General features: G+C 39.8%; 2 protein-coding genes across 2 annotated transcripts; both read right to left on the reverse strand.

The window, feature by feature from the left end:
- Positions 1-1164: 1164 nt before the first annotated feature.
- On the reverse strand, positions 1165-3115 carry LOC139940684 (potassium channel subfamily K member 10-like). Its single transcript, XM_071937047.1, has 2 exons — positions 2460-3115; positions 1165-1879 (listed from the first exon to the last, which is right to left on the reverse strand). Exons 1-2 carry the CDS (start codon positions 2788-2790, stop codon positions 1287-1289), a joined length of 924 nt encoding a protein of 307 aa, XP_071793148.1. The 5' UTR covers positions 2791-3115; the 3' UTR covers positions 1165-1286.
- A 5887-nt stretch (positions 3116-9002) lies between these two features.
- On the reverse strand, positions 9003-18738 carry LOC139944883 (uncharacterized). Its single transcript, XM_071942038.1, has 5 exons — positions 18066-18738; positions 17109-17720; positions 16616-16629; positions 11218-11539; positions 9003-10712 (listed from the first exon to the last, which is right to left on the reverse strand). Exons 1-5 carry the CDS (start codon positions 18382-18384, stop codon positions 9880-9882), a joined length of 2100 nt encoding a protein of 699 aa, XP_071798139.1. The 5' UTR covers positions 18385-18738; the 3' UTR covers positions 9003-9879.
- Positions 18739-23095: the final 4357 nt, after the last annotated feature.

Genomic DNA, 23095 nt, shown 5'->3' on the forward strand with positions numbered 1-23095 from the left:
AGGAAAATTACTTGTTTCTCGAAAACTACGTCATTTCAGAGGGGGCCGTTTCTCACAATGTTTGATAATAGTGTTCTATATGCATTATTTAAAGTGTATGTACAATAAAGCAAACTATTACGACTCGTGTTAATACGACATAGCCAATAAAAGGCAAAAGAACACTTGTTTTTTCTTCATAATAAGCATTGCATTTTAACTTTCTGTACAAAAATCATATTACTTCGCTTGCCTCTACTTGACTTATGAGCATACTTACCAAAAGGTAAATCCATAGCTCTTGGAAATGTGCGCATGCTCCAAACGATGTAACAAAGGGTGCGTTCGTTTAGCTTCCCTGGGTCGAACCCGATGTGTGGCGTTTTTTTCCCCAGGACGAACGTGGGTAATTATCTGCACACGTTCGTCCTGGAAAAAGAAAACTCCACACACCGGGGTCGACCCGGGGAAGCTAAACGAACGCACCCAATGGAAATTTGCCTGGTAGGTCTGCTGCCACCTTGCGTTTCAAAGTATCCCATTAGATTGTTGCGCATAAAAACATCAATGAAGGGATAACAATGCAAAGGTAAAAGCTCATGAACAACATTTGTAACTGTCAAAGACAATTGTATCATGTGAAGAAAAGTTTATGCTCAATTTGTCATCCGAGTCACCAGAAAAATAATGGGAATAATCTTATAATGTTTTCAGTTCTCAACCCGTTGCTGAGTTTGGGTCTTATCTTATCTCGCCAAACCAAATCTAGTAGGAGGCTTTTGATCGCTTTGTGGCAGCAGGTTTACCAAGTTATTTTCCACCGTTATTTCGCTCCGAGCATGTATTCAGGCAAACAAATATCTAGGGAAGTTTGAACCAAGACTATCTTCTTCTCGTGTAATTGACATTTTCAATCTGAAAAGGGGTTTCAAGGTGTACTGTTTTTGTATGTAAACGCCTGATATTGTTGTTCTACTGTTGTTTGTACTGTTTATTTTATATTTTAATAAACATTTAAAAGCTGCTAACTGAGGCTTAGATGTTGTATGCGTATGTCTCAGATTAAACTACGACTAGAAGTTAGGCATTATTTGGCCAGATTGCCAACTGTGTGACAAACGCAGTCACTGGTGATGTGGGCAGCTGTTTGGAGGGCTGCAGCTCCACTCTCACACAAGACCGACTTGCAATCAAACCCATCCGAAACATGATTGCGAGGAATCGACCATGACCAGTTACGGCATCATCGGCACTAATCTGCTCTGGGCATGGATGACATCAGGGTGAGGCTTAGGATCTTGGTCAGTCTAAAGTTGTTGTGTGGTCCCCCTGGCTCGCTCCTGAGTATTCAAGAATGCTAAATTAGAGGACCGTCTTCTAGAAGTGCAGTTCTTTCGCCTCCACGTTCGGAATCTGACTCTAGTCTGCTGGATGTGGTTTTTGTGCCACCGAAAAATAACCTTAAAGACGGTGGAGACAATACCAAGACAGAGGAAGCAGTACACGGTTGTGCCACCTTTGTAGCACCAGTCTAATAATACTGAGTCTTTGTATCTATGAAGGCTAACCTTCACGTCTCCGAAGCCGACTGTACTCATCCCTGTGAAGCTGAAGTATTGTGCCTTGACCCAGTTCCACCCCTCTGTCCTGGTGTAAATCAACGTTGGCAGCGTCACCACAATCGACCAGAATACCAATATAATGACGAAGAGACGGGCAGCGTTCACTAGGAGAGCAAGTCGGAGACGCCTTCGGAAAACTCCGTCGAGTTTATCGGCTAGGATGAGTGCCGCGTCCCCTACGGCTGCGAGCATGAAGCCGCAGAGTGGTACGCCGAAGAGAGCGTATACAATACAAGCAAGACGCCCTTTGGAGGTGCGGGGTGTCAGCGTGCCATGACCTTTAAAAAAGGAATATGAAACAGTTTCGTATTTATTCATTCGCATCTTCTTGTTATCATTTCGTTGAAGACACACTAGATCTATATGTGGAAATTGTTGGCTATAAAGCAGCGCTATGAAATTGGGTCAGGTGCGTTTTAAGAGTGTAATGTCTGCCCCGCACAATAGGACTTTATAAAAAGTATTGACATCAGAAAGATATGGAAAGGTTTGCGGTAAAACCATGTATGACTATCTCCAATGAGTTGGGGTGGTTCTGAAAACAACCGTTGGTTTCAACTCGACGTTTCGATCAGTATGCTCTGATTGTCTTCTGGAGAAAAGGAGGAAGTTTTCTCCAGAAGACGATCAGAGCATACTGATCGAAACGTCGAGTTGAAACCAACGGTTTTTTTTTCAGAACCACCCCAACTCATTAGAGATAGAAGTCATTATACATGATGTTACCACAAACCTTTCCATATCGTATTTCCACCATGCAAAGTTTCAAATCCTACTTATACATCAGAAAGCCTTTACTAGAGTGAAAGAGAAAGTGTGATGCTATTCTGGACACCATTAGAGTTTCTAAATGCTCACCTATGGTAGTAACAATTTCGGAGGTAAAGACCAACGCATTGGTCATTGACCATTCGTCTTGAACCCCCTTCGAGGGGTCTACATCAAAGTTGAACACACCATTTGCCTGGGCGTGCCGTCCATGGTTTTCCAAGAACGTCAACACACTGTCTCTGGTTACTCCACACGAAGAGTATTCGCGGGCAAAGTCTGCGACTGCCTTGTTGAAATCTGCCCGTGCCTCCTGCTGCGTCGCAAGGTACCCTTTCTCTATTGCGATGAAAGCCAACGCACCGAGACACAGGTAAGTGATCCAACACACAAACAGAAGGAGTGTCTTCTTGCAGCCCATGATAGTCTTCGTTTAAAAACTTTATGAAAGTGTAGCTATATTTAGTAAAAGTTCCCGACTGGCCTAGCTCCCCATAGCTCAACGTCATCAGCAATGCGGGAACTCGTTCCTTTTTATCAATTTTGTTTCCGGTTTGATTTCATTATGGTGTACCTACATCATGTACAAAATGTACAAATTGATATGTACGTGTTGGCCCATCCTTCCGGACTCCGTGCTTGTTGTTGTTGTTCTCTGCCGAGCTGAAATCTGAAGATCACCGACTTTAGTTTTCGAAGAGTATGTTTATCATTCCTTTACTTCCCATCCAAGTTTCAACCAGTATTATTTGACTACAGCAAAAACTACGTTTAGACCCGTTCCTTCACTCACAATGTCATAAATATTATTCCATCATGCTGGTCTGTCCGCTTATGTACAATATCGTAAATTCTCATAACAGTCGATTAATTTATGCAGCCGGTATCCTGTTGTTAATCCAATTACGTCACACGACCCCGCATCTGTAATTCACCCAAAGTTGTCGCTATTTCCAGCACAATAGGACTTTATAAAAAGTATTGACATCAGAAAGATATGGAAAGGTTTGCGGTAACACCATGTATAACTATCTCCAATGGACAGCCCTTGGACACTTTCGGTAAAAAAACACCAAAGTTTACAAATAATTTACAGGGTTTACAGAAGGTAATGGTGAAATAATTCTCTTGAAATATCACTCCATGAAAAGCTTTAGTTTTTCACGGATTTATTGTAAACGCATGTCATGACACGGCGAAACGTGTGGAAACAAGGGTGGGTTTTCCCGTTATTTTCTCCCGACTCCGATGACCGATAGAGCCTCAATTTTCACAGGTTTGTTATTTTATGTATAAATTGTGATACACGAAGTGTGGGCCTTGAACATTACTGTTTACCGAAAGTGTCCAATGGCTTTAAGCAGACAATTACTTACAACATTTCTTCTGCAACATTTCCGTTGATCTTAAATAAGTAGGATACCAGTCCACAAATGACCACATTATGACATGGTATTTTGGCTTATAACCCTTATTCTGGTAAATGATATTATGTGCATATAGCTCTTTTTACGAAATTCGGAGCCAAGTATTATTGCGGGTGTACCGAAACACATCAACACTTGTAACTAATTTGAATGGATACCAGTGGTTTGTATTGGTGTTGTTTTATTTTACGGTTGATTGGACAGACTATGCAACTCGCCATAAACTATAGAGGTACCTGCATTATACGGTATAAAAATATCACGCATACTACTCATACTTTTGTACTATTATTATATTCTTTAATTCTACATTGGTTGGCTCACGATATTCATGGTCACTCCGTCAACACTCTGACATTGAATGTCTGAACTCGGCTGGAGTGCGACAAAACCTTTTAACTTAATGGGTATTTTAACCTGCTGCCCTGAACGGCTCATAAAAGATAATGCCATGAAAACCGTGTCGATGGTTGTTTATGTTCTATATGCCGTGAAAATTAAATTAATAATCAGTTTAATTTCTGTTTACTGTTTGAAAAGGTCCGATTAATCCCATGAAATGCCTCCTAATTTTCATTAATTTCAATCAGAGACATAGAAAATATAACATGCCGCCGAAGCCTGAACCTTCAGGAACAGTCTAAAACCAAATTTGGTTGCGACTTTTGCGACTTTGGAAATGATTCAATTTTTAAGTTGTACACCCCTATGAGAAACGCCTGTTTTGACTCAACCACCTGTAACGACTCGTGCGTGTGTCAGCGGTCATATTTCTCTGTTCAGCACCACAGAAAGACCACCACTTTTCAGTACCGCTTTTAGAAACCCTTATGAAAACACACTTTGCATCGCAAAAATTTGTTCACAAACTGTTTCTTTGATATGCCTAGGTTTAATTGAAGAAAAAAAATGAACAAAACGCATATTAGTAGTTATTAAACTCTTGCCGACCAATCACGATTCAGGACTATGATGACGTCATAGACCTTTAAAACCATGACCATCAAATTCTACGTATCAGAAAACCCCATACAACCAACTTTCCATCATTAACATGTTGAAATATAATTTTCATCAAAAATATGTTGAGATATAATTTTAGCGCACTTTAATTCAATTCTGGCCCACTGTGCCCGGTTCCTCCTGTAGGAATTGTTTGCCTCCTTTTAAAATCGTTCCGTTACGGAATACGGGCAACCGTTTGGTGACGATGCAGCAACGTATGGCATTTCGTTTCCGTGTGACGTAAGAACTCGCATCGCATTCATTCGCAGGAAGTATGAACCGGGCTTTACAATACGAACATCCAAAATTACATATAGAAGAACCGTTTTGTTTATACCATTACAAACATCCACACAGCTGAATAATAATGTACTAAACGTTAGTACTCAGCCACATGTTATGTTTCATTTAATATTCTGGTTGTGGAACCATGGACTCACAGAAAGGCAAACTTTTAAATCACTGTGATAGCCGAGAGCCCAATGGAGAAAAGATGAGGAAGGAAGTATCAGTTTTGTATATGGTATAGGAAAATCACAGGAAACTATTTCAAGGAAAACACCGGGTACTGAAAGCCCAAATCACATGCCCCAGCTAGATTCGAACCAGGGCCCTCTATAGAAGTGGAAGGCAAGTGAAGATACCACTAAAGTCAATCGAACCATCCGTTCTACTTTATCACTTTGTATTTTCATTTCAACGACATAGATAATACTATACTCTTCGGACAGCGGTATGAGATAGTAAAGGCCGATTCGGTTGACAAGAGTGTTGAAAACTAGCTCTTGGTCACGACTCTTAAAAACTTGTATTTTCTAATAATCTTGTAATATTTACAAGGCATAGTTGTTCTTTCTCTCAACCCTTTCAACTCGAGCCTTTGTAAAATCAGTCACCGTTGACCGATACAATAAATAAACATAATCTGAAATCGAAGAGCGGCCGAAATTTTCCCCATAAACCTAAACATCTCGTACAAAATCAGATTTGATGGTAGCCATACATGCAAGCTTTATCTATACCGGTTTTATGAGACGTAAACAACGTTGTATATTTTAATTGGCACTTGTTACGCAATCAATCATCTTTCAAGCAACACTCCTGGTTTTGACGTACTTAGTACGAGCCACACCCACTTTACACAAACTTGCTCTATAACCAGAAGAGGCGTAGAAAATGCATTGAGAAATAGGGTCTTTTTGGACTCGCCTTGCTTAGTAACGCTTTGCAGAGTCTCATGGTATTGTCAAGACAGGTGAATCGGTTTCTGACAAAATGCAACAATGCAACAAATAATTTGTTGTAAAATCACGTTTCGGTGTCCTGAGAAAATCTGTCTGCGGAGATTCTGTCCCATGCAAAACTAATATGGTCTGAAGGAGGAGGGTTCAACAGAGGGCGTTATCAAAACAAATTTGTACACAATTTGCCGTATTGAGGGATGGGCAGAATATCCGGGGGAATCTCCTACCACACCCGGCAAAACGACAGGGTTTGCGTGTGTGTGGCGTATTGACTAAATTTGATTAGTTTAACCGCAATTCATTATGCTAAGTGTAAAGTCCGGTTCATATTTCCTGTGAATGCGATTGCGAAACGAATGTTGACGAAAGTCGCACTGTATCGCAGCGAAAGAGGAGTTGTGACGTCCCATTCACATCAAATTCGCATTGCATTCGCATTCGCAGGAAGTATGAACCGGGCTTTAGAATTTAAGAAATATGGTTGAAGTACGATAAAACCATACAATTAATGCAATAGTGAAAACATTTCGCCTATTTTTCCCTTAAATATAGGGCAACTAAAAAACAAAACATGAATAGATTATGTAAGCAAATTAGAAAAAATTTCGTTCTCACGAAATTATTTCTTTTAACGGAACGAAAGTTTATTCCTTTATATTTCTTATTTTTAACATTTAAGGGCTTTGCTCATTTAAGTTCTCCTTTTGAACAACATTTCTGACGAAATTTATCAGGCCAGACCGACGCAATTATTTTTTCTTTACTGAGATCGTTAACAAGCACTGAACTTTTTAATTAAAACAAACCCCTCAATAGTCATTGGGAGTAGAAACCAGACAAAGATATCCTGAAATAAAAACACTGCCATATCGTTGTAATTGTGTAAAGTGACTGGTAGCATACTTTGGGTCATTGCACTGCAATAAAACTGAAAAGGCGCTGGTATTATACGTCACGATGGGTTTATCTAGAGGACTCTTGAGGGCGTCTCGTTAAAAATTGAATTGTATTTAAAGGGCATTCAATGACACCCTATGATGATATCAGTTATGCCACACCAATCAGTTATAATAAGCCGAAATATTTACATTTGTAAATAATGTGTCTAGCGACAGACTTTGAGAAAGACCATAAACACCCAATGCACATAGGGTGTCAGAAGTAATAATTTAAAATTCCTCACGAAACCTGTTATTTACAAAAATTAATTATGCTTGATTGCTCGTCGGTTGCATGACTGCTTGGTTGCGCACTTACTTAACTTAGAAGACAGTCACAACTAGTTTGTGCGAGTGAAACAATCGCTCACTCTCGTTCTTATCCGTTTGCACGAGTGAAGTTTTAGACTGGTCCCTTGTCTTCACCCACAGCATACATGTAATACAGTACATGTACATGTTCATGCATGAAATTCCTGCAAAATTAATAATATCAATGGTACACCCGTACCACGTGACCGTCAGGATCTTGGCTTAGGCTCACGAGCCTCGAAATGTGATGTCAGAGGTTCAAGTTATATTAGACTGAGTAAAAAGGCCAACAATAAGCACCAAACAACTTTGAAGGTGCTGTTGTAGTAGAAAGCTTAAAGGAACACGTTGCCTTAGATCGGTCGAGTTGGTCTATAAAAAGCGTATGGTTAGAAAGATGTTGTAAAAGTAGAATACAATGATCCACACAAATATGCCTCGAAATTGCACGGTTTTCCTTTTACCTCGTCGACTAGCATGGTCGGCCATTTATGGGATTCAAATTTTTGACTCCCATAGATGGCCGATCATGTTAGTTCGCAAAGGAAAAGGAAAACCACGCAATTTCGAGGCAAATTTGTGTGGATCATTGTATTATACTTTTAAAACATCTTTCCAATCGTTTTTTATAGACCAACTCGTCCGATCCAAGGCAACGTGTTCCTTTAATACACAGCTCTGAAAAAAAGCTGATCAAGGGCTCAATTTACAATTAGCTAAGATTGATATTGAAGACACTGGACACTATTGGTAAATGTCAAAGTCCAGTCTTCTCACTCGTTGTATCTCAACATATGCATAAAATAACAAACCTGTGAAAATTTGAGCTCAATCGGTCGTCGAAGTTGCGAGATAATAATGAAAGAAAAAACACCCTTGTCACCTTAGTAAGCAAAGTGCGACGGCACAATACAATCCACTAAGGTGCTGCTAACAACTCATTATTTTTTAGATGAATCTAAGTGCCTTATGAAGTCTCAAAGTGTGACGTCATGACTGCGCATGGGGCCACAGTGGGGGTGGGTGTGGGGGGGGGGGGGTACAGGAGTGTCAGTCCCTCGAACTATGTACAAAAACGCTGACAAAACTATAATCACCTCCGACCAGTCAATACAAACTCAGGATAGAAACTTTTACGTTTATCCAATGAACTGTCTGTCTTTGCCCTTGCGGATAAAGACAGACGCCCAGTCTAGTGTCCTGTGGTCTCACAATGTTAAGTATTGGGTTTAGCGTAGTACATGGATGACAGGTGCACATGTGCGCACCAGAAAAGGAAAACCAGTCAACAGTACTCGCCCCATCTGAAAGTAAATAAGTACACGTGAAACCGAGAACAAAAGCCAGAACCATTTTACATTTGTATCAATAACACATCTGTATTTCTGTTTGGCACCATTTTATTGAAAAAAAAAAACAGTTTTCGAAAAGTATGATCACGTTACTGTATTAATTTAAAAAATACATGAATAAATATTGATATACTACACAAAATAAGAGATAACAGACGAGTGTTGTTTAAATTATGAGAGATCACGATTGATAGTTTATACAAAATTAAACCCGATGTAAATAAAATAACAAGGGCATGCAGGAAGATGAAACATACTAATTTTTGTAGACTGGCACCATTTTATATTTGTCCCCTATACACTCTCTGGAAATTGGTTTGCAAGTTTTGTTGTGAAATTTCATAATAGCATTACATTTATATTATCACTTTGGTGTTGAAATACAGCAAAATAACGAGGGGAACTTTTTGCTGTTTTTTTGTTAGATAATCTTCATAATGATTAAATGAACATTAACTGAGCACTTTAAATTATTATTCTATTCCTAACTTAAATGTTGAAGACAAAAATCACAGTACGAGCCCCCAAACCCCGATTACACTGGGGGTAAAACTAATAGAATTGATCAAAATTATGAAATAGTGTAATGCATAATAATATTAACATAATATATGATTTGAGGCATTGCATGGTGAGGTATCAATATATATTTCAATGCGGTAACACCATGTGTGTATCTACTTGCCAGGTAGAGTTTGTTCTTAGAGAACTGTCTTTCTATCTTCTACTACCGCGTAGTAGATGTATCGGATGTTCGGGAGACTTCTACGTTCTTAAGGTTAGCATAATGACATTGAAAACCAACAGCTTCAGTCAGCTTTTATGGCATAATAACAATCACTTGTTCTAATATTAGCAACTTTAACAATAAAGTCTGAATGGACTTTAACTCCAGTGCCCTTCTCGCTGGGCCAATAACATTCCTTGAGTCTTTCTTAGCTCCCTGCTTGGGAGTATACGTCCATGAGCTGCCATGGCGCTCCAATTCCAAGGCTTTTTCATTCACAATATTAACCTCTACCCTCGCAGGTACCCATTTAAGCCCATGGGGCAAAGAGCAGCAGTTTTACTAACTGTAAAAGATCTTGCCCAATGACACAAGTGTCATGGCCGGGATTCGAACCCACACTCCAAAAATCAGAACTTGAATTTGACGCTCTAAAAACCACCGGCCACGGCACCCTTCAATGACCGTAAAATTTCCAGTTCAAAATTTAGTTTGTTTTCCTGATTTAGAATTCATGCTCGCTTACAGTTGCATTGGTCTCTTCCTCTATGAGCGAGGCATTGTTCGACCAATGGCCCGAGTCATAGTCAGCCAGGTTTAGACCCATGACTTGTGTGTAAGACATTGTGAAGACAGAGGAGCGACGTCGGTTCGTCTCCATTGCATCCATGGCCATTGCAGTGTCCATATGATCATCTTCTTCCGAGTTCTCATGAATCACAGCCAAGTCGTTGCTTGTTCTGAGCTGGACACCGCTACCCACCGAAGAGGACACCTCGGGATGTGCACCGAGGGAGTAGCTTCCATACCGTCCGCCCCTCTGCAAGAACCGACGGGTTGTCGCACCAGCCCGCTTCAATCGCACCCGTTGAGCCCGCCATACTCCTTTGTAAACAATTGATATTACACTGAGACCGATGAGGAAAATCAGCAGTATACCCAGCTTGTAGATCCAGTCTTGCTGTGTCGTCAGTGGTTTACTCTGTTCGATCCCAAAGGTGAAATCTCCGAAGCCGATGGTGCTCATTGAGATGAAACTGAAATACAGGGCATGACCGAAGTTCCAGTGTTCGGTTGCCACGAACACCAGAGACGGCAGAGCAATAGTAACCGTCCATAGAACGATACAGGTTACCAGACCACCTATCACCAGACGTGATTTCTTGGCGTGGATGCAGATGAGGGATTTATCGAAGAGTCGTTTAGAGTGGTGCCAGAGACTCTGGAAGGTATCGCCGACTACGGATAGCATGAAGTAACACATTGGGATGCCAAATATAGCGTAAATTATGCAGAAGACTTGTCCACCAACTGTTCTAGGAACCAACCGGCCATATCCTGTGAAACAACAGAGATTACACAAAATGTATGTTTTAAATAAGCATGGTTGCCAATGGAAGACTAATTTGAAATATTGCATGACAAAGAAAAATAGCGACTCTGCTAAGCTTTGATGAAATTCATAATATTCTGATGAGCATTTAATTCATGTTTATACCTTAGAGGAAATGGTCCTGACACCCGATAAATACTTCGAACAGGAAAACTGTCATCGTTACTTTGTTTAAAAAGAAGAAAGTTTAAACATCAGTGCCTAAACTGATAAGTTTCCAATAGTCATCAGTTTCAGATTGGTTTTTACTTTCGAAACCAATAATGTGTTTCTACATTCCACTGCAGAAAAACTGTCATCATTACATAGAAGAAACTATAAGTTTAAATTATCAGTGCCCAAACAAATAGGTTTCCAAATATAGTCATCAGTCTCAGGTTGTTTTTTTTTACTCTCGAAACCAATGTTTCTCAATTCCACTGCAAACACCACACAGTTGTCAAAACTTACCAATGGTCGTGACAATCGTGGAAGCAAACACAAATGAATTCGGCATGGTCCAGACGTTGGAAACCCCTTCATTTAATATAGTCTTCGGGCGGAGCAGCCCCTCGGCCCTTACCACGTTGACGTGTTTGAGTATAACTGTAAGATTATCTACAGACATCCCACACGCCGAGTTATTCTGAACGAACAGCCGCAGAAAGTCGAAGTATTCATCCCTCACGGTCACTTCGTGTGGTCCCTCAATCTTAAGGAAGACAGAGGACCCGATGAATATGTAGCCAAGGAAGACTGGTAAAAGTACGAGGGATTTAATCCATGGTTTCATCTTTTATATAAAGTGGGTACACTATTCAAAACCACATGATCACAGTTGAAACGCACTCTGACCGTTTATTACATGGGTGTGATGATTTTGTCGCTCAAGTTGATAATAATATTCAGATACTGAATTGTTTCAATAGTCAATAAAAAAAAATCTGTGAAATGTGCTGGTTATAAATTTGTTTGGAGACACTCTGATTATACCTTTGTCTGTATATATGCTGCTGTTTGAGAAAAAGGGTTTTCAAGGTTAGATAGGATTTGACACTACCTCAAGGAAAGTGCAAACATGTAAAAAGAATTTTTATACTATTATCATTCAACCGTGACATAAATTCATCTGTAATGTAATGGAGTCCGAGGAGATATAAGTTGTTTTTTACAGTTATATATATAAAAATAGTGTGAATGAAAGTTTTTTTGTCTTTTCTTTTTTTTTTCACTTACCACTTAATGAATGTGTATTCTTGTCCTGTTTGTTTTTGTCTGACTGTAATTACTCATGGGAGATAGTGGGGTGCCATCCACCTTTAGACTCGTTACTTATTTTCTCATGGGAGATAGTGGGGTGCCATCCACCTTTAGACTCGTTACTTATTTTTCCAAACACACTTCTTTTCATTTCCATATTTTCCTCTTATTTGTTTATAATTAGTTTAAAGGCAGTGGACACTATTTTTAATTGTCAAAGACTTGCCTTCACAGTTAGTGTATCTCAACATATGCATAAAATAACTAACATGTGAAAATTTGAGCTCAGTTGGTCATCGAACTTGCAAGATAATAATGAAAGAAGAAAAAAAAACTTGTCACGCGAAGTTATGGCGTTTTATATGGTTGATTTCGAGACCTCAAGTTCTAAATCTGAGGTCTCGAAATCAAATTCGTGGAAAATTACTTCTTTCTCGACAACTATGGCACTTCAGAAGGAGCCGTTTCTCACAATGTTTTATACCGTCAACCTCTCCACATTACTCGTCACCAAGAAATGTCTTATGCTAATAATTTATTTGAGTAATTACCAATAGTGTTCACTGCCTTTAATGATTCAAATTGTTCCCTTTGAGCAGCAATATAATTTTTTCTGTATATATTTTATAGGGCCTATACCATTAAAGCCATTGGACACTTTCGGTAAACAGTATTGGCCAAGGCCCACACTTCGTGTATCACAACTTATATATAAAATAACAAACCTGTGAAAATTTAGGGTCAATCGGTCATCGGAGTCGGGAGAAAATAACGGAAAAACCCGCCCTTGTTTCCGCACGTTACGCCGTGTCATAACGTGCGTTTAAAATAAGTCCGTAATTCTCGATATCGAGAGTTGGTATTGTTTAAATGTTTTCTCAAAAAGAAAAGCATTTCATGGAATAATATTTTAAGAGAAGTCTTTCACCATTACTTTCTGTAAACCCTGTAAGTTATTTGAAAATCTGTGAACTTTTAATTTTGTTTCTGTTCCGAAAGTGTCCATGATGGCAACGGCTAAACAAAGTGTGTTCCCTTTCTACTTCATACCTAATGTTTATAGATTTGTGTTGTTCAGCTGGAGCTTTCGGTTAAAAAAAACCCCGGTTTTTGGTGAGTTAAAGGCAGTGGACACTATTGGGTATTTTCAAAGACTAGCCTTCACAGTTCGTGTATCTCAACATATGCATAAAATAACGAACCTGTGAAAATTTGAGCTCAATCGGTCATCGAAGTTGCGAGATAATAATGAAAGAAAAAACACCCTTGTCACACGAAGTTGTGTGCATTTAGATGGTTGATTTCGAGACCTCAAATTCTAAATCTGAGGTCTCGAAATCAAATTCGTGGAAAATTACTTCTTTCTCGAAAACTATGGCACTTCAGAGGGAACCGTTTCTCACAATGTTTTATACCATCAACCTCTCCCCATTACTCGTCACCAAGAAAGGTTTTATGCTAACAATTATTTTGAGTAATTACCAATAGTGTCCACTGCCTTTAAATTTGTGTATGGCAACTTCGAAATGGATTGAGCAAAGTATTGCTCGGTTCAATAACTGAAATATGGATCACCAAGATTTTTAATTATCTTTATCCGGAATTATTGATTTTAAAGAGAACTGGATCAATTAGACGTATATGGGTTGTTACCAGCCATTACAAATCATACAGATTATAAGATTAGCAGGATTTCGGATCAGCCGTATGGATGATGGATCAGGCAGAGATATGGATCATCCAGCCAGGGTTACGGGTCATAGAGGAAGTAGATTGGTATGTAGAGATTTGGATCTTAAGAGCCACGGATCAGTCAGAGATATAGATTATCTGCAGCTGATTTCACGAAACGCTAGAATTAATCCTATCTCGAGTTAGGGCGAGTTATCAGTCCTAACTTAGGACGGGTTCAATCGTCCTAACGTCTTCGGATACATATAAAGTCCTAAGATTAATCCTAAGTTAGGAAGAGTTTGATGAAATCGACGGCTGGAGATATTATAGTCAGCCATAAATATTGGTCATCCAGCCATACGGTTTCACAGATCATCCGCAGAGAATTTAGATCAGAAGGGATTTGGATCTGCCAGAGATATGGATCAGCCAGAGATATGGATCAGCCAGAGATATGGATCTGCCAGAGATATGGATCAGCCAGAGATATGGATCAGCCAGAGATATGGATCAGCCAGAGATATTGATCAGCCAGAGATGGATCAGCCAAAGATATGGATCAGCCAGAGATATGGATCAGCCAGAGATATGGATCAGCCAGAGATATGGATCAGCCAGAGATATGGATCGACAGATATATGGATCAGTCAGAGATATGGATCAGCCAGAGATATGGATCAGCCAGAGATATGGATCAGCCAGAGATATAGATCAGCCACAGAGCTATGGATCAGCCAGAGAAATGGATCAGCCAGAGATATGGATCAGCCAGAGATATGGATCAGCCAGAGATATGGATCAGCCAGAGATATGGATCAGCCAGAGATATGGATCAGCCGGAGATATGGATCAGCCAGAGATATGGATCAGCCAGAGATATAGATCAGCAAGAGATATGGATCAGCCAGAGATATGGATCAGCCGGAGATATGGATCAGCCAGAGATATGGATCAGCCAGAGATATGGTTCAGCCAGAGATATGGATCAGCCAGAGATATGGATCAGCCAGAGATATGGTTCAGCCAGAGAAATGGATCAGCCAGAGATATGGATCAGCCGGAGATATGGATCAGCCAGAGAAATGGTTCAGCCAGAGATATGGATCAGCCGGAGATATGGATCAGCCAGAGATATGGATCAGCCAGAGAAATGGATCAGCCAGAGATATGGATCAGCCGGAGATATGGATCAGCCAGAGATATGGATCAGCCAGAGATATGGATCAGCCAGAGATATGGATTATTCAGAGGTTTGAATCAGACAGATATAATATTGATTACACATATTAGATAGTTTTGAGATATGGATTAGCCACAGATATCATGGACCAGATAACTATATGGGTAAGTCAGATGGATCAGTGAGAGATATGGATCAGACAGATATTAAAGTAAGTTGTAGATATGGATCAAACAGGAATATGGATCAGTCACCGATTAGTCAGATTGGTTCATTCAGAAATATGGTTCAGCCAGAGTTATGGACCACAAAGATATATCGATTAGTTACATAGATAAGCCAGATATATGAATCAGACTGACGTATGGTTCAGTCAGATATATGGATCAGAAAAAGGTATGGACCAATCAGGGATATTGATCAGCCATATATATGGATCATCCAGATATATCGACAAGCCAGGGATAGTGATAATCCGGAGATATTTATCAGCAAGAGATATTGACCAGCAAGAGATGTGGGTGTCTATGAGTTAGATTTATAATCCATAAGATATAGATCATCCAGAAGTGCGGATCACGGATCAGATAAACGGTGATATCGACCAGCTCAAATAAAATCAATTTATGTTACCGAATCAAATCAATTAAATGGAAACTATTATTGTTGCCTTCTAAATTGAAATATGTTTGTTAATTAGCATTGTATTAATATTGAAGACGGGTACCGGGATGGGATGTGATGAAAGTTTCCTGATATGCGTTTTTCCGGATGTCCAATTAAACCTAAAAGTATTAGTGGCTTCCTCGAGAATTCTTTATTTTTAAGACAATGACGCAAATTGTTACGTAGTCGTTAATAACACAGGGTTTTTATTACAGCGCAAGGTTCTTATATAGGGCCTATAAGTATTTCTGATGTGGGTTAAAGATGTGATGTGATTTCTGACAAAGCTGGTGAAGCACAAAAATAAGCTAAGCAAAACACAATTATGCTAACTACAGTTACCAGCCAGAATACCACGCCATTTTGTGCAAATTGTGACTGTTATCCTGCTCATTAATGCTAAAAAGTAGGGATCTTTAAACGCAGTGGACAATTTTGGTAAATACTCAAAATAATCGTAAGCATATAGAAAACTTACTTTCGAGAAAGAAGTTATTTTCCACGAATTTGATTTCGAGACCTCATAATTAGATTTTGAGGTCAATAAATCAAGCATCTGAAAGCACACAACTTCGTGTGACAATGGTGTGTTTTTCTTCCATTATTATCTCTCATCAACTTCGAAGACAAACTGAGTTCAAATTTTCACAGGTTTGTTATTTTATGCATATGTTGAGATACACCAAGTGAGAAGATTGGTCTTTGACAATTACAAAAAGTGTCCAGTGTCTTTAAGCAGTACTTAATGTTTAATGTTGTCTCTCCATTGTGGAATAACAAACCATTCACCCTATGCGAACTTATAGACAATCCCTCGACTCATATTAAAATCATACTGTTTTTTGGTATAAAGGCTTAAAAATATAAAAGTTAACGTTCATTTGTTAAAGTTAGGAATTTTTTTTAGGAAAACGGTACAAAACAACAACCCAAATGATTTCTTTAATAAATGGTAAAATATTACTCAACATTAAACCAATCAAATGGAACAATATGATACACTCCCCCAACTTTTTTTTACATTTTTATAATATAAACAGTAATTTTAGAGCGACATACCCAGATAAATTGCCATACATTAGGCCTAACCTGCAATACATAATCTAAAAAACAAAAAACATTCCCGCACCCAATATAAAAATGGTGTGTACATCAAAGGCACTTTTCATATACAAAACGCACATTGTGTATAAGGGGAAAAAAGGTGGAAACATTGGGAGTTAAAACTGGCAGCAATTTCTTTTTCTGTACATCAAAATTGCCACTGTCGTAGTGCTTTTCAATGGGGGAATGTATTCTTTCTAAATCGATTTAAAAAAAAATGAATCCTTTCACTTATAAGTAATTTCACTTCAAATCAATTCAAATATTTTACTGAGATATAACTACTTCTATCTCAAAAACTACGTTACTTCAGAGGGAGCCGTTTCTCCCAGTATTTTATACCATCAAAAGCTCTCTTTTGCTCGTTACCAAGTAAGTTTTTATGCAAATAATTATACAAAGTAAGTAATTACCAATAGTGTCCAGTGCATTTGATGTCGGTTTGTGATAAGTTCATTTTGAATCTGTCAGTCTAAACTGTCATCGAAGCGAGCCGTTGTATTGACCACTCCATTACTTGTGTCTATTGTAGCGCTAGGGGAAGCATGTTGCTGCGGCTGTTGCTTCTGGAGTTCCATCAGCTTTTTTGCCGCCTTTTTGGCCTTCCACTTGTTAAGTGTTGACTGTTGCGAGTTCAGGAATCCCTTAAAGGCCACAGATAGAATGCTCAGACCGACTATGAGATAAGCTACGGTGCCGAGTTTGTACACCCACCGGTACAGTGGGGACAAGTCCGTCTGCTCGGCGGGCACAAAGTCACCGAATCCTATTGTACTTAATGAGATAAAACAAAAGTACTGACTCTGGAACAAGTCCCAATTTTCCAGGTAACTGAAGAGGAGAGCTGGCAGCGCCACTAGGATCACGTACAATACTGTCCCTATCATGGCTACTTCTATGGTGGTGCGAAGAGCGTTGTTTTTGATGTTCTTCGTACACCGTCTGATACAGCCATGACACGGCCGCCAACAGCCCTGGAACGTATCACCTACTGCTGATAGTAACCAATAAGTGAGCGGAATCCCTACCACTGCATAAAACATGCACACAACACGTCCGAGCGAGGTTTTCGGTGCCAGATTGCCGTAGCCTGAAATAAAATTATTCAATCATATAAGTTTTTTAAAACAGCCATTTCACCCTTTTTATTTCGTCTGAAATATGCTCTTTTGTGTTGATGTTATTGTTTTTGTTGTATGTTGTGTCATCATCTTCGTCGTTGTTGTTGTTGTTGTAGTTGATGTTAGCCTATTTTTGTTGTTTGTTTTTGTTGTTTGTTGTTGTTGTTGTTGTTGTTGTTGTTGTTGTTGTTGTTGTTGTTGTTGTGTCGCTGTTCTTGTTGTTGTTCTTGTTGTTGTGGTGTTAATGGTGTTTATTTTCACAGGGTTTTAACTTTCTTATACATTGTAAGTAACAATAACTTTGTTTGTTTTACCTATAGTGGTCACGACGGTAGTTGTAAAGAAGACGGCACCGGGGAAATCCCAAACCACCAGGTTATCATCATTGTCTGGGTCATTATCTATCTTGAAAGCCCCACCTCTTAGAGCTTTCTCCACCGCCTCAAACAAACCACGGAGTTCGTCTTGGGAGACGCAGGTGTGGTTATCCAGGAAGTCCTGAATGGCGTCTAAGAAGTCCTGCTGGGCGAGTTCATTGCTGTGGCTCTCCAGAATTTTGAAGACCAAGGCACCGAGGAAAAGGTAGATGAAGAGGGCTATGATGAGAACCACTGACTTCTTCCAGAGCTTCATGATACGGGATTAGAATACAGCCACATTAAAATCTCACACAGGAACGCATACGTCATTGGCACCTGACGGCCATTTTCTTTTCTTCGGAGAAAACCCCCAAAATATGCCGGTGGGCGTTTTCAACAAGGAGCTGTTAGGTTCATTAACAATTAGCTGTCTTGCCGTATCAATCCCATTATGTCGTTGCTCTTCTTTGTTGTGGAACTTTGATGAGATGATGATGTCCCCGAATTCGATCCTTATCAATGGAAACAACAATGTTATTTCAATAAATCACGACAGAGTAAGTTGACCCGAGATTAATGGCAGTCATCTATTGAAATGCATCTGTATTCCAGCGGTTCAACTGGTGGGGCTGCCCACTTCCAAACGTCTGACCTCCCCTACCAGCATCTCTGGTCGGTAGAGACTTGCGTATCGTGAATAAATTACTCACTGTCCTTGATTCGGCTGATTCGATGTTGGTTTAACGTTTAACACAGTTCGAAGAATAAAAAAATAAAAAACAATAAACAGGATAATGACCGATCAAAGGTTTCTTCCCTCCCGAGAACATTTTTAAAACGGCACTTTATTTCGACTTGGTTAATACAACTCGTAACAAAATGACAGGTTGGTTTCTTAACATGATTTGGGTTAGACGCAGTTCGTTGTTGTTTTAGCGACTGAAGCACTTTGTTTTACATTTTGATAAAACAACAAAACACACACCATCCAGAGACGGATCGCGGTCCTGTTAAGTTACGCATTCCTCTACTAGCAATTTAATAGGTACCCGCAAGTTTGCACCTGGCAAAAACAGCGAAACTGTTTTTGTATTGGTATCCATAACGAGTCTCGTGCAGTTCACATTGAGGGTAAACTTCAGAATACCAGTCAGCCCTTTTCGAAACCACGACTTTGGCTTGTGGGCTCTTGTCTGGTCTTGGCCCGTATCCGAATTGGCAGCTACATCTACGTCTACGACTGTTGCTAAGTGTCTGGACAAGGACTTCCCAAACTTCAACGCATGATGACGCGGAAATCTAGTCATAGCCGTCTGGAAGCCGCTAATTCCAAAACGGCCTTAGCCTTGATTGGGGACGCTAGTTTAAAAAAAACCTATTGGTATAGAAGGCGCAACATCGACAGGCTCGGGGACTGAGCAAGTCTATACGAATCTTGAGAAAATCTGGAGCAAGGGGCAGCAAGGGGCTATAAACCCTTCTTTAGCAACGTCACAGCCTGAGGTTTGCTAACCCAGGTTGGAAAACTATGGAAAGCCATAAATGCAAATCAAAAACTGATCGCCACTATTTGTAACAATATAGGTTGATTCAATAGGTTCGAATCAAGTTGAACACCCAGCAAGGGTGGATACGTGCGCATTACAAGTCTTATTATTATTATTATTATTTATTACACAATATTCAAACATTGAGTTGACTTTGTTGAAAAATTATTAATTATTTTTTTCAAATGGTTTGTCAATATATATAGCTTTATGGTTAAAACATTCATTGCAGTTTAAAACTGAATTGCACATGCAAACATCATGCTTATGGGAGGTATTTTATTTAATAATTGACAGTTTGAAGAAAATGTTAAATTTCGTTAACAAGACTGAGTGCTTTACTAACATTCGGTCGTCCATTCAAGCCAAGGCGGGTTGTTTATAAACAAAAGAAACGTCTGTTAAGTTGACTATAGTTGTCGACCATAATGCAACTTTGCCTGGTACCAAAGATGTATTGCAATCATATAGGTAGTAGAACATTGACTAGTGATGGACTTAAATACACTGTACACGTTTGGTAATTATTCAGTATTAGCATCAAACCTTATTTGGTAACAAGCAACGGAAGACACTTGGACCCTTCTCAAACCACAGCTATGGGCTTGGTTGGGCTTGGCTTAGGCTATGCTTAAGGCTTGGCTTGGGCCTAGGATCCGCCCGCCTGATTGAAACCCCATAAGGAATGCGCATGTTTTCTTAATGAACTGGCCACGTCTTGGCCCAAGCTCAAGACGTGGTTCCGAGAAGGAACATTAGGTGTGTTTTTGTTGCAATATATTACATCAATTTGAACCATCCTAAATGTGAAAGTCAACTTCCCCCCCCCCCCCAATAAATCCACTCCCTATGGTGGCTCTAAAGAGACATCAAAGATGCCCCACATAAATATTTCAGTAAATATTTGAAGAAAAAAAAAAACAGTTACGGAAATATAATTGTTTCCGTAAATATGCAATGTCATTTTAGAGTCATTAGAACCAGCAGCCAACTTGTTGAAATGTCAGTCAAATTATAGTCCCCTTTGAGTGAAAAAAGCGTTCATACTTAAAAAGTGGTTGTTTAGCCTATCATACTAATTTCTGGTACTTTTGTGGAATATCTTAGTAGGCTGCTGTATAAAAAAGGTATATATTCCTAACAACAATTTATCTGAAAGCTTTTTACAAGTAAAAATCTATGGACGAAGTGATACAGTTTTTATGGTCGAGTTTGGCTGCGTTACAATATCGAAAGAATCATTTTTTGGAACAGTATCAATGGAGACATTTGATTTATAGTGGCATTTTTCTCAGTCAAAGTTGTCTTTTTAAAACGACGTCTGTGTCACAGTAGCGCTGCAAACGAGGGTCCCTGCGTGCGATTTTTTAGCGAGCATTCACACGACACGCACACACACATGTAAACATACGTCCCTCGTTTGGGTAGGCCTACCCTGCATGGACAAAAGTCTACAAGCAAGAGGTTTGAGTTAAAACAAAAACCTTACAGTTAAAAGGAATAAAATAAATCAATTTCATTGAAATCAATTTTATTTTAAGTCACATAAAATGTAGAATATTTTAAAAACATTTGCGATAACGTAACTCTCATCCCGGCGGCCGGCGGGAAGGGGGTTACGTTTTCGAAGCTAAAAAAAGAAAAACACAAAATTCCACGATTCAAATAGCTTTTTGGACTTTAAAAATGCTACATTGTTGAATGGAAATGCTTTATAGATATGAAATTATTGATGAGACATACCAAATAATGAATTAAAACATCGAAAAGCTTAGCCAAATGACGTATTCTGATTCCGAATGAACGATGTTTTTGCTTCAAGGTTTGAGCTTGTCTTGAAATGCAGCGATCCAGCAACGTCGAGTCATGTTCGAGTCGAAGAAAAACACAAAATTCCACGATTCAAATAGATTTTTGGACGTTAAAAACGCTACATTGTTGAATGAAAATGTTTTTTAGATATGGAATTATTGATGAGACATAAAATGGTGAATTAAAACATCGAAAAGCTTTGCCAAATGACGTATTCTGCTTGCGATTGAACGATGTTTTTGCTTCAAGGTTTGGGCTGGTCTAGCATCCGGCCACAAAACCCACCAGCCAAACGGATCGTAGTCCAGCGTTGAGCAGATATACATGTACATGTATGTACATGTACATGTATATGCATGCTATAGTTCGCCCATTTCTTCCTCCATAGTTTTTCACGTGTCAACGCAGCGGTCCCTCGTTACGATCGCAGGCATTCGGTTCAGACGATGGCTCCCCATGATTATAACATCGATGCGATTTTTTGGAGGAGGTCTCGATCTGTGTTATGAACAACACGGGACCCAGGTAATTTCGTAACATACATAGCATTCACACGACGTGGATTTGCGATTTCATAACATCGATGTTATGAAATCGCACGGGACCCTCGTTTGCAGCGCTCGTGTGAATGGGCCTTTAATACACAACATTTTTTCAAACCAGGTTTGTTCGTAAAATGGTAGACATGCTATTTTTAATGTTTTGCTTTATCCTTACACTCTGCAAAGACTTGGGTGTTAAATTGATTTTTCCTGGTATATGTGACAACACCATGGTGTATCCCCAGTACTATATCGTATCGGTGATGTCACATATAGATTTTTACAGTGTTTGTGTAGACCTGTAGATGTTTATTCTAATATTCCTTTCGATCTGTAATATGGAATAGTCACTGCATCCAAGCTACCTCACTCTACCAAAGATTCTTCTTCCCTCATTGATTTCGGAACATACTTTCTCAAATATCGGCAAGATTCAAGTTCCGAGAGATTCAATGGTTCCACGCTGATGCCAGCCAATGCTGCCGCCTCCGGAACATCTTGATAATACCGGATTAAGTCCGCAGTGGACGGATCCTCCTGACGTACCCGGTTTCCCCTCAGGGCCAGCGACCCCCGTTCCCTTGAGCGTTCGGCTGCGTTCTTAGGAACGCCGTGAGATAGCCTTCTCCCCGGTGAGCTATCGTTAGAGATCGTCACCGAGTCCGAGTCCAAAGCCAACCCGGTGTTCCCGTCCCCGGAATCCCCGGATTGGTACGCGGTCGAATCTAGGAATACGTTGGTCAAGTTTGGGGCTAGTCCCGTTCCCGCTTTACGGGTTTTCCCGTGGATTGCAGCTGAGATGCTCATCAAGGGAGCACTGTCGGTTGTTGACACCTTCCGTACCGCCCTCTGGAGACTCTCCTGCGATGGGGCATGATGGGTGGATAGATGGATCTGCTGGGACCCAGTCGAGACTTTCCGTGAATGCCGTCTTTGATGGGACTGTAAAACCGACTCGGCATTGATGGAAGCAGTTTCATCGGAGTTGTTATCAGCCTGGTAGTAAGGCTCATGTTGTGTCTGACTTTGAACAATTGCTGATGTCATCCCTTCTAGAGTTTCCTGTTCTTCGCTGTTTATTATA

The sequence above is a fragment of the Asterias amurensis genome, chromosome 1 (assembly GCF_032118995.1).
Source record: "Asterias amurensis chromosome 1, ASM3211899v1".
Classification (NCBI taxonomy): domain Eukaryota; kingdom Metazoa; phylum Echinodermata; class Asteroidea; order Forcipulatida; family Asteriidae; genus Asterias; species Asterias amurensis.